We start from the raw sequence: 12,496 nt of genomic DNA, 5'->3' as shown, positions 1-12,496 counted from the left end.
TTTTTGACGCCTTTGCTGACGTTCCTCTGGAGGAACGTTGCCGACCGCATACGCTTCACCATTGCTGCGCATTTCCTGATGAGCCTTTCCTCGACGGTCGACTGCACTTGCACTCGGTTTGCGTCCGAATCCATCTGCTTCAATGCAGGGTATTGAAGTTGCCATCCTCGCACGGTCAATCACGCCCCTTGGTAAGGGTTCCTCTTTATTTGGGCGACCCGGTGTCACATCGGATTTGTCTACCCTCGCTACCTCTTTCACTGATCGCTTCGGTGAACGACGCATTTTAGTCCTGCGCCCAAACGCATTCAGCTCTTACTCCTTTCCTATTATTTCGTCGATTTTTTAGTAGGTTTATGTATGTTCTCCATGGAAAATTAATATTATGTAAACTAAGAACCATTCTAATAGACAGAATAAATATAATTTAGCATTAACATCATAAAAATAAATATTCTGTTAACTCTAATTACACAAGTTTACAAATTCAGGTAAACTTTTGGACCTGAGCAGATGAGATCGATTCCTACTGGGCTATGCTGATGATATTGATATTATAGGAAGAACAACCCGACAACTTTTATTCAGATCGAGCAGGTAGCGTGAGGTCTTGAGCTGCACATTAATGAAGGCAAGACGAAGTGCATGGTGCAACGTCAGCGCCAAAAAAAAGAGCCAACAACATTAAATGGCACTAGTCAAACAAGGCAATAAAGATAGGAGACTACTACTTGAAGACCGGTGATAATTTCTCCTATCTAGGGTCGAAAATCACAAGTAATAATAGTTATGATGATAAAATCCGGGCACGGTTGTTGCCTGCCAACAGAGCCTACTTCAACTACAAACTGTTTCGCTTCATATGTCTCACCATAGGGTGAAAGCTCTTTCTGTACATGACAATGATCTTGACAGTCCTTGTGTATTCCTCGGAGACCTGGCTCCTTTGCAAGAAAAATTGGGAAGTCTTGGCCACGTTCAAGGAGGAATCCTGTAATGAATTTTCGGCTCCCTACATGTGGATGCACGATTCCGTATATAATGAAGAATTTATGAGCAATACCGCGACCGCTTGGTTGTCGATAAAATCCTGCTCAACAGGTTGTGGTAGACGAGTCACCTAATCCATATGGGTGAGGATGATCCTGCTTGGAAAGTCTATAAGGGCAATATCTATAGTAGAAAAGGAAGTCATGGCAGACCCTGCCTCAGATGTAGCGATAGCGTAGGCCAGGGCGTCAGACAGCCTTTTAGGAATATCGCATTGGTGGACCTCGGTACAAAGCTGGTATATCTAAGTTTATTACTAAGGCATTTCTAGACCGGATACCGGTTTTTGCCCCGTTGGTGATTTTCATTACTGCTTTTACTCTCTTTCATGTGCTAACGAAGTTTCGGTCCTTAGTCTAATAACTTTCTAAATTCAGTTTTCTCTTTTCCATACGAAAGTAAATTGGTTTATTCAACATATTTTCAAAGGTTTATCATTTTCCATATCGAGCAAGTTTTGTTGGTACCCTTCCGTGTTATTATTTACAACGAAGTCTGTCAATTTAGAAAGAAGTTAAGAAAAACTAGATGCTAAAATACCAGCCAGTAAATGATGCGATTTAACAGCACTTTGCAATACTGAGAGGCTCAAAACTAGAAAGGAATATACCACCTATACTTCGAATGAATGTTAGCTATGTCAGGTAAAGACACCTTAATTACAAAAGAAGCATTCTTGTTTAAAGATGGATAATATATAATTCAGCCTGGCATCTGATATGAAATATTCTCCCAGGTGCGTCAACCTAGTTTGTACGAGTGCCGAACACTGTTGCAGAATATGTATGGAGATTTCGTTTTAATCTGCAGACGCTGCCCGTAGATATCCCTAGCTTTCCCAAGTGATAATTTAGCCTGCAATGACTAGGAGTATTCTTACATCCAGACGATCTTCTTGGTGATGTTTAAACAATCCTTCCTGCGCTTAGCTTCGTATCTCCTCATTAGACTGGACTGTTCCATTCCTGGTAGGTTCGCCTAGTACACCCTCAGCGGTTCCAGTCTTGAACCCATTCCCGATTCCTTAGAAGGGCCATGCTCCGTGCAGTGGCATTGATGTTATTTTTCTGACTAGCTTATTCGTTGTCTCACTGCCTTCCAATCCGATGTGGCCGTGAACCCAGATTATTCAAACCTTATTGAGCGAACGTATTGTCTGTGAAGGCATTTGCATACCAGTTTAGAGTTCGCCTAGTTGGATTTGAGTGGTTTAATAGCGGCTACAGCCACTTGGCTGCTTACCTCTTAAGTATGTCAGCGAAATGTCCTGGCTTTAGAGAGAGTCATAAGAAGAAATGTCTATCTAAACTGCGAAGTATCTACTATCGTCGGCACCAAGCTCAAACTATTTTGTATTAAAATTGCGGCGTCTTTGACTATCATTTTCACACGAAGGCTCAGTTTCGGCTAATTATTGTCAATAATGTTATACCAGAATTCTTTTGGCCCACAGTTAAGACTTTTCCATCGTCGGTGTTTCTCACGTAAAACAATTCATATATATAAACTAATATTTTTTATTGGAATTTAAGATAACAAAAAATTTAAAGTAAAATACAATTACAATCTAATATTAAATACAATTAGTTTTTATTCTAGTCATTCTCGTATCTGACTTCAATATCCTCTACTATTATATTTCCAGCATACACTCCATCGCCCTTTGATTCAACTCGATTTCTAGACTCTGTTCCAGACTTGCGATCCCCATTTATTATCGTACCATCACTTGAACTACTACTGTCCACCTCCTCCTTTGCGAGCTCAGCCAACATATTCATATCAGGAACCATGCCATCATCGTCTACTGCTTTGAGGATATCGCAAATTAACTTTGATTCAATGGTTAGCACATATTTGCAAATTTCCGGTTCAAGTAAAAACATTGAAACTGCTGATGGACTCAATGAATTTATACCACCACACTTCAGTTTCACTTCCGTTTGTCGTTTTTCTCCAGTTTTGTCACAGATAGTTCCATCGTGATAAAAGTGGGTAACGTGGGTGCGAATGTTTTTCGGTAGTGGACGTTTTTGAGGATTTTCTTTCAACCATTGACGATGTGCCTTTTCCTCGAAGTAACCTAAGATTTGAGATTTTTTATCTTCAGTTTTATCGTGGAATTGGCGAATGTATTTTCCGTAGCAGAATTCATATTGCCACCAGCCAGAACCCTAGATTTATAAGATAGAATTAATACTTATGGTACCACCAACGAAGTTAAATAACTTATTTCTAAAGCATGGGTTAAGTTTGAATACGCTATTTGATTATAATGTGAAATAGCTGCCATTAACTCCCACTCATATTTGATAAGAGAATAGACCAACTGATCATAAATATGAATTATAAAATAATCGCAATGGAAAATATATGTGTTCCATACACCCCTTTGTGGAGTATAGGAAATCCACAGAAAATCTTTTTTTGTCTTGCTCGATTTTCAGTGAAACTGTCCTTCACCACATTTGATGCTAACCAAGTGCTAAGTCTACAGCAGGACAACACGAAGACAACGAGACGGAAAAGAGGACACTCAACCAACTCGGTGAACACACCGTCAGTAAAAAATAGTAGCCACTAATTAGCGCAAAGTCAAGAAACTATTCTACTTACTCCAGTTAAACAATTCTCTCCTTTTAAAAATTCAAGTATTGGATTCATGTCACGTGGGGGTCGAATTTTTGGCAATGCAGTTGGTAGTTTTGCAGATCCATCGTTACTTTTTAAATCAGATGCAGGTGTTATTTCATCGTCGCCCTCTTTCGCCTCAGGATTTAACAGCTTCTCATCTTGTTTTGGGCTGATGATGTCCACTCGGAAAGTCCCATCCTGTATTAATATATAGAATTACAATGAAATTCTATTCAAATGCAAACAGAAATGCTCTAGTGGAATATTTCTGTTTCTTTGTAGTGTAAATGTAATTCAGACATAAAACAAACCTTTGTGTCTACTTTAATGACAGCAATACTGTCCTTAGCCTTCACAGCATCCTAATAAGTGTAAAATTATAAACATGAAAACGGAAATAAATAAATCATAAAGTTTATAAATCAGGCTGTATGCACTAGTCATAGTGGACAGTAGAATTAGAAGGGACTTATAACTAAAGGTGCAGCTGTAAAATGGTATAATTTAGAATTTTATATATATTTTCAAGGAAAGCTAGAAAGGTCTTTCTCCATTTTTGGTTGTGATTTCTATGGATCAATTCCAGATGTTTTACTAAATTCAATTGAGGTCTGTTCTGCCAGTGATTGAAAAGGAAAAGTTGCGAGATTCAAAATATTAAGAATCAAGGGAATATAATTTGATTGGCAGTTTCTTTTTCTTTATTTTGTCTTCTGTTGATCTCTCACAATTTATAATTCTGTGCTTACCTCTTTCGGTCCTTTACTTATTATTTTAGCAGATGTATAATGAAAGCGACAAGGCTGCCTCTTAAACAAGCCCCTTTTTATTAAACGCAAAATATACTTGGTTTCTGCTCTAATTAAATCAACTCAGCTCTTGGTTTAAAAAAAATAAAGTAGGGATTTCCTCCGCCTAATCAGTGCGGACAGGCATAGAATTACCTATTAAGTTGCGGTATTGCACATCATTTCATAACTTATTCTAAGCAGCCGGACCAAATTTTGGCAGGGGTATTTAATCCGCCCATAGTAGCGTTGTGTTTTATGTTCTTACTTCCTTTCAATGAAAAGTGAACTTACAATAATGTACACAGATCAAAGATGAACTATAAATGGTTGGGATATTGTTAACGTTAAACTTCGAATCATTTATTATGGCTTATGATGAGTAAGTGGGGACAAATTATATTCATATCATCAGTCAGTTACTTGGGGACATGTTATCGACGCAAGAAACAAACGATCTTCTAGGCTTTAATACTGGCTAGGCAAAGTAGTAAATAAGTAAGAGGGTTGTTTCGATTTCTTTTGGCACATTCGCATGAGAAAACTTTTCCATGCGACAAAAAGCAAGCTTTCTGCCCTACGAATCCTATAAATATTTGCATTTGGATTATAAAATTATGCCGCTTGCTTTGAAGCAAGCTTTCCAAGTTTGCGTGAAAAATTGATAACTCCCTCGCTATTTTGTCCGCTAGTATCTATGAGCGGAGTAGCACTTTCAAAATTAGGCCGGGCTGGAATATATTACTGGGTCGATAATCGACCTGATTGACTACCTGGCAATAGGAGTTTTCATATGCCTATCTTCTGACCACCGATCCTAATGAGACAAGCACTATCACTGATAGTGGCAGTGGTTCGCCCAAACCTGAGTGTTCTAAATATTATATTTCGGATCAATGCTATCAACTGATGGTGAACTTCGTCATGAAATTGTTGCAAACAGTGCAACTTGGATAAAGTGGCGTTCCACAACTGGTGTCCTTTGGAATCGACGCACCAACGAACGTGTCAAATTCAAAATTTACCGCAGTGTCGTTCGATCTATCGCCTATCTCTATGCTTCTGACTGCTGGCCGCACCTCGCGGTAATGGAGACGAAGATATGATGATGGGGTTGCATGGATCGTGGAAAAATTACGAGAAAGGCATCTTCGATGGATATATAATTCGTGCGGATGAGAACTAACTTGCCAAGACTGGCCTGAACATTGAAGTGGATGGGGCCGGCCGAAACAACCGTGGCTTCATGCACTGATCCAAATCAGGCTTTTGATTGAACAAAATGGCGAAACCTATAAAAAAGAAGTTGACGTCGTTTCTGAACGGGACAAAGCGGAATCTCGGAATAATGGATGCGGACACCAAAAATCATCAGAAATATTCATTATGCCACGTATTTTTACTTCTCAATAACGGACAGCAAGGGCCAAGTTTTCTAATTTTCTCGGAAGTACATAATCGTTAGTTGGAACCTCGCAAAATTCCCCAGCTGGGAATGGTTACTTTTTTGCAGAAAACATCCTGTTTCGTTAAGAGACCCCACTTTCCCCAAAAACGACATCATAATTGACATCGAGGCAGGAATCAAATGAACATCACAAGAAGAAAAAGCCGGCACCCCGGAAGAAATTAGGCGACTACTGACCCCCACCAAGCGAATGGCCACAAAGAAAAGAGCATCGTCCAACCATCACAAAACCATTAAAAAATTAAAAGAAAAAACAGTTTTCTACTTACTGACAGACATAGGAAACGCAGTGGTTATCATGGACAAATGAGCATACGACGATTTAGAACGCCAAAAATTAGAAGAAGGTAAGTTTCACGTCGTCAAGAAGGACCCTCTACCAAACTCCGTTAAAAAAGTGGAAAAGGCGCTGGCCGAATGCAAGCCCATTATTAAGGAAGCAGAGAATGAGAATGCCTAATCCATTTCTGCCCAGATTCAAATGCCTCCCCAAAATACATAAAGAAGGCAACGAGGTCGAGCGAAGTGGGTCTTGGAAGAAGTCAAAAAAAAAGAGGAAGAGGAAATAACAGAGAAGTCATTGCCAGACTCAACGAGGCCGGGGGGATAGAAAGTAATGAAATATTAGTATCCTTCGACGTAAAAGAGCTGTTCCGATGAAGGAAGCTATACATTTGTTCGAGGAATGGATCACGACATACGAAAACTCATCCGAATGGAGAAAGAAGGCTAAATTGTATAAGAAACTGGCCTTCCCGTGCATAAGCGAATCCTATTTCACATTTAGGAATAAATTTTATAAAACAACCTCCGGAGCAGCAATGGGCAACCCCCTCTCACCGCTGCTATGCGACGTATTTATGGAGAACTTGAAAGATGAACTGGAAGAACCTGGGACACTCCCGAGATTCTGGATCAGATGCGTGGATGACGTATTAGCAATTATCAAAAGGGGAGAAGGGGGAACAATCCTCGAGAAACTCAACCGGGCATAGAGGAGATCGAAAAGGAAGGGGAGGCACCGTTCCTAGACTTGAAAATAATCCGGGAAAGAGGGTTTTTTGAATTCGACATCCTCAGTAAACCGACTCAGACACAACGAACCATTACATACACTTCAAATCACGATTTCCACCATAAGATGGCGGCATACAACTCTATGATCCACAGGATGGTCACAACACCGCTCAACAAGGAGAGAAGAAATAAAGAAATGAATTATATCCTGGAAACAGGCAATAAAAACGGATACAACGGGAACCTCATCGAAAATCGGATCAAAAAGAAACTACGCCAGGCTTCAAGAGAGTAACTTTCAATATTCTTCCAGGGAGAAAACACAGAGCCTTGGCAATGGATAACATTAACTTACATAAACGTGGATTCCGGGTCACCTCTACCAGCAGACGATACCTACTTACGTTCCGGTTACAATCAGTCAAGGACAAAAAAAGAGTGTACGGAATAAAGCGGCATTTACAAGATCTCTTGAAAGAGGTGAACAATGTTAGGAGAATAGACTCCTACGAGAGTCTCCATATCTGGAAAATTCCCCTCGAAAAAAGGGTAAACACGGGCATGGGCAACAATTTTTCCACCTTGGTGGAACTTTTAGGAAGGATTAGGAGAAGAATAGATGCCTAATTAAGATATAATAATCACAAGAACAGTCATAAAAAACCCAAATGGTGAAAAAAATTTTTTCAGAAGATAATAACACTGAAGAAGGGGACAGTTGGTCCCCGAAATACGTATTTGGTTAAATTAGATGCTTTTAGCCAATAAAACGGAAAAATATCTTCCAAGGCAATCTTTCATGCGTTTAAAGTTTTTAAAAAAGTTCGCCTTGTGGTAACTTTCTTGTTTTGTCATCGTGTCATGTCGTGTCATGCTATCGTGACTAGTATTAATTCCTATAGGGGCTTGGGGTCGCTGATTACCAATTTGAAGTCAAATTAACAAAATTTAGGATGACGGATCCAAAAAGTGTGTCTACCAATTTGGACCAAGATGTCTATATGAAGTAAAATAAAACTACTAAAATATATTTTTATAATTTGTAAATACATATTTCGAGAGCTTACTCTCTTCCTCAGTACTTTACTAAATCATTGGGAAGTTTTCTTTTGTTTTTAAATAAGAAAAGTTAAAAGCCAAAGATACATATGTGGGTACAAATTGTGAATGGTAAAAAGGGCCACATACATGGAGATGATTTTTGTGTCAATGACCGCCAATTATCAGTAATTAGTGGGTGGTGCGGTCCCTATATTTGTTGGCATGTTCTTTAATTAGTCTCGATTTACAGTTCCCATCATCCTTTAGCAATATTTAAGAGCTCTCCCATGCGGCCAAGGTGTGCCACTTATTCACTTGCCGTACTAGCTCCAAATTTGGCCTCGTCACAGAATGGCCCTCCTTGATTATGTGCACAGCTACCGATGATCGCACCGTATTGATTCCTTGTCTTTCCCCCTTGTCTACTTCCTTTATGTGTTTTTGGAACCTCGTCTATCTACCAATTTGGACCAACATGTTTATCTGAAGGTTTTCGTGGTCGTCGAATGCAAATTTATCATTAGTTCGTTAAAATCAAAGGTGACAAACCCAACATGGCGGGCCTGCAAATTTCAACTTATAGATTTCCGCGATCGCCGAACGGCTTAGGCGGCGGATCTTAGTCGGATATTTTATATAAAAGCGATAGGCGACTTCCTGACTTGTGTTGCCACCTACAGTGCATTCCAACACGTACAAATTTTCTTCTTTTTCTTCAGCCTTTGTCTCGTTCACAAGCGGGGTCGGCTCGTCGTAATCGGTTTTGCCATTTGGCTCTATCGAATGCCTGATGTCGGTGCAATCTCAAGGCTTTTAAATACCCATCCAGCATATCAAACCACCATTGTTCAGGCCTGCCTTTTGGTCGTTTACCATCGAGTTCGATGTTCAGACCAATCTTGGCAAGTCAATTCTCGTTAGCACGAATTGCTTGACCATACTATCGAAGGCGCCTCTCTCGCAACTTTTCCACGATCAGTGCAATCTCATAACGATCGCGGATATCCTCATTTCGGATGGGATCAAAACGTGTCACGCCACTAGTCCAACGTAACAACTTCGTCTCCATTACCGCAAGACGCCGTTCATTGTCTTTTATAGTTGGCCAACATTCAGAACCATAGAGAGCGACAGGACGGACAACATTGCGGTAAATTTTAGATTTGAGATGTTCGTTGATACGTTGATCACAAAGAACACCAGTTGTGGAACGCCACTTCATCCAGGTTGCGTTAATGCGTGAAGCAATTTCATAACGCAGTTCTCCATTGGTTGATAGTGTTAACCCGAGGTATTTAAATCGCTCAGTTCTGGGCAGATGACTGTCGCTGACAGTGATTGTGCCTGTTTCATGGGGATCGGTCGTCAAAAATTCAGTTTTGTTCAGATTCAATCTGAGACCGTGTGGCATGAGGCGATCATTCCATTTTTGGTCAAGGAATGATCGCCTCATGCAACACGGTCTCAGATTTAATCTAAACAAAACTACAAATATGAAATAAAACCGATTCAAAATCTTCCCATGCCCACAGAAAGCCATCTGGGACCGCGCGGCGAACTTGAGCATCAATGCTCCGGGCTTGAGATAGGTGCATTTGAGATGCTCCAACTCGCTAAATATGTTACGTATCCGAATATCCTTTTGTACACATTTTCTAAACATATTTAGCTTTCACTTTTTGTAAAAAACAAAAGTCGATTTTTCCGAAAAAATTTGAAAGAACCTTCCCTTAATGGCCGCTTGGCTATCGGTCAAAACGACTATGTTACGCTTGGAGCACGAATCATGCCCTACCCATCGACAGGCCTCTAGTACTATCAGCAACTTCGCTTAGAACACAATGATGAATCCCGGAAGATCGTACGACTCAGCTATACTGTGCGTATCCGGGAATACTCCCGCAATAACCCCGCAGATCCTCTTTGGTCCGTCCGAATTCATCGGTGTCTGATAGCTCTGCACGAAACAACTTATTTGATATGGAGGTTCCGGGAGGAAGGCGTGTAGGAATACATTACGGTGTAGACCAATTTTGGAAACACTACACCTATTCGATATCCCTAGCTATTCGTTCTGTCCTACGCCATCGCTTCATCTGACACAACCTTTGCCACCTGTTCTTTTTCTACTATAGAAATTTCTCGTCCTAGTTTCGAGACTGGCTCATCTTCACCCATACCTACTAAGTGACTTCCCCATCACAGCCACTGAACCGGCTTTTAGCTACAACTAAATAACGTGGTGTCGTTCATTGACTTTTTCGTTATGTAGGCTACAGAAAGTATACCTCAGCAAATCTTAACATCCAATTTTTCGGTATTTTTTTGATTACGACTAGATTAAAAATTCAACTGAATTCAAATTGATAATGATATGATATAATAAACAGTTTGCCAAGTTAAAAATATGTGGTGCAGAAAAGTTCAAAAATCGAAGAAATAATGAAATGTGCTAAGGAAAAGTTAGCTGCGTTGTATGCACGGTTAGAAAAGAGTTGAACTTGATGTCAGTAAGGTTGGATAGGTGGTTGAAAGTCAAGTTCAAATTAAAAAAAATAATAAACGAAAAAGAAATGTTCTATAAAAATTTAATTCAATGTAAGCGTGTCAAAACCAAAGCATTTCATGCAACTACATAATATCAACTACTATCAACAAATGTTTACTATTAACAGGCTAGCGTGGATTGTGTTAATCCAAGTCAACAACATGCACTTCATACATTACCGGAACTGGTTTATAGCGCAATTGAATATCTTCCACTTTATTGACGAGCCAACTCAATGGCTTCTCCGGTGTGTCGTCTACTGGAATACAACTAATTTCACTTTCCACTGATGTTTCAGGCAGGAAGGCCGGCAGCATGCAGAGAGCTGATGTAAGGACGATCATTTCGTAGTTGCAAGTAGATGTTTCCTTCAACGAGAAAATTTCATTTTTGCCATGCGGATAGCAAATATACCGAACGCGTGTCACTCGGGGCTGGTTGATTAAATCACAACTGGTTCCATCGCTCATTTCGATTTCGAAGTAAGGATACTTGATGTTGTCGATTTTTGTGGTTTTGAATGCTTTTCCACTATCCATATCCTTACTCAGTTGCTCCTCTAATTCCTTCATTTTGGCATCGTTCCACGAACCCAAATAGTACTCTTGTATTTTAACGTTTTTGCCTACTGAGAAAATGAGTATGATTCGAGGGTTGCATTTACATAGTTAGAATTTGTTTACCATCGCGTTCCTCATGATATTGTTTGATGTGATGGCCATGGCACAGCTCATATGACCAGTAGTTTTCGAAGCGATAGGAACAAATTTTCGATGAAAAAATGGGACTCAGAACGTTCAGCGGTGCTGGAAGGTTGAAAAGATTAATGGGTTAATTTGTTGTGTTGTGTTTGAGGTCTATTTACACAAATTGGTAGTATCAGACTCCTTTTGAGTTTTTTCAGCAGGAGGTGGTGGAATCATGCACTTGTATGTTTCCATATCCTCAGTCGTAATAACCATGGACTCGTAGCCATCTTTCTCCTGTTCAAAAATGGAAATAGGGTTCTCGGTTAAAAAGATTCTGAAATTTTTGATTAAAACAATAGGAAGGGTTATCTACACTTTCCCCTTTCCCAATATTATCCATGTAGTTTGAAATTGAATAAAAGATATCGTAAGTAATGTATATATATTAAACACATGTGTTCAAGCGTGAAATTAGGCTTCGTAAGGACATTCCGTTTTATGAAACTCAAGCCTCATCGTACCCAATTGCACATTTTCTTAACAGGGCATAAACATTGCAAATAAACTGCAACTACTTACAAATTCCTCAAAAGTCTTCCCTAGAGACGGACCAGGCCACTCGATATTATACAAAACAGAACTTTCGAAATCCTTTAAATCGTGGCTTTGGCTTATGGCTACCAAGCCAATATAAATAATTGATTTTAGCACAAACTCCATTATTGCTGGCCTACAATCTTCTTATAAACATTTTCTATTTTACGATTTGGGATGCTATGAGCTGGTGCCGAGCGATTGGTTCGACAGCCGACCGAAAAGTTTGTTATGCTCAATTGCTGATTTGTCAAATAGATTTTCTGCAAAAGCAGTGACAGTCGGACTGTCAAAATCATATGTAGCTTTAGAGAATTTGCCGGTAGATGGCTTTGGGTCGGCATCTGAAATCTTCATTAACACGTATGAGGTCGCGTGAAATTAATATTATTGATAAATGGAAGACAGGCTTCTGGTTGGGAGTCAAACAGATGAACATAATATTTCCACGATAATAATTATTGGTAAGGATTCAATTGGTTCTAGAGCTAGAAGCGTGTTAGAGCATTTCATTCAAGATTGTAACGGTACACCGTAGGACTACTGATTATTATCCTGATTTGACTTCCAATACCTTCGATGCATCTTGCTCCCATGATACTTCCTCACTGTGCAGAAGTTGTTCCATAAAAGTGACTTTATATATGACTGTAATGCAACGTACAAA

The 12,496-nt window shown here is 39.7% G+C and overlaps 1 protein-coding gene across 3 annotated transcripts; it reads right to left on the bottom strand.

Annotated features, from left to right (window-relative positions):
* Nucleotides 1–2,549: 2,549 nt before the first annotated feature.
* On the bottom strand, nucleotides 2,550–12,101 carry LOC119661454 (endoplasmic reticulum lectin 1). Of its 3 annotated transcripts, none has more exons than XM_038070808.1 (7): nucleotides 11,815–12,101; nucleotides 11,412–11,529; nucleotides 11,230–11,352; nucleotides 10,726–11,174; nucleotides 3,996–4,046; nucleotides 3,667–3,882; nucleotides 2,550–3,224 (listed from the first exon to the last, which is right to left on the bottom strand). In XM_038070808.1, the coding sequence occupies exons 1-7, from the start codon at nucleotides 11,953–11,955 to the stop codon at nucleotides 2,646–2,648; spliced, it is 1,677 nt and encodes a 558-aa protein (XP_037926736.1). In that variant the 5' UTR covers nucleotides 11,956–12,101; the 3' UTR covers nucleotides 2,550–2,645. The 3 variants fall into 3 exon arrangements, with proteins under 3 accessions (XP_037926736.1, XP_037926737.1, XP_037926738.1); XM_038070809.1 differs by having other exon boundaries at nucleotides 10,726–11,171; nucleotides 11,815–12,100; XM_038070810.1 differs by lacking the exon at nucleotides 3,996–4,046.
* Between the last annotated feature and the right edge of the window lie 395 nt (nucleotides 12,102–12,496).

This window comes from Hermetia illucens, chromosome 1 (assembly GCF_905115235.1).
Source record: "Hermetia illucens chromosome 1, iHerIll2.2.curated.20191125, whole genome shotgun sequence".
In the NCBI taxonomy this organism is placed as follows: domain Eukaryota; kingdom Metazoa; phylum Arthropoda; class Insecta; order Diptera; family Stratiomyidae; genus Hermetia; species Hermetia illucens.
This window is presented reverse-complemented; position numbering and strand designations above follow the sequence as displayed.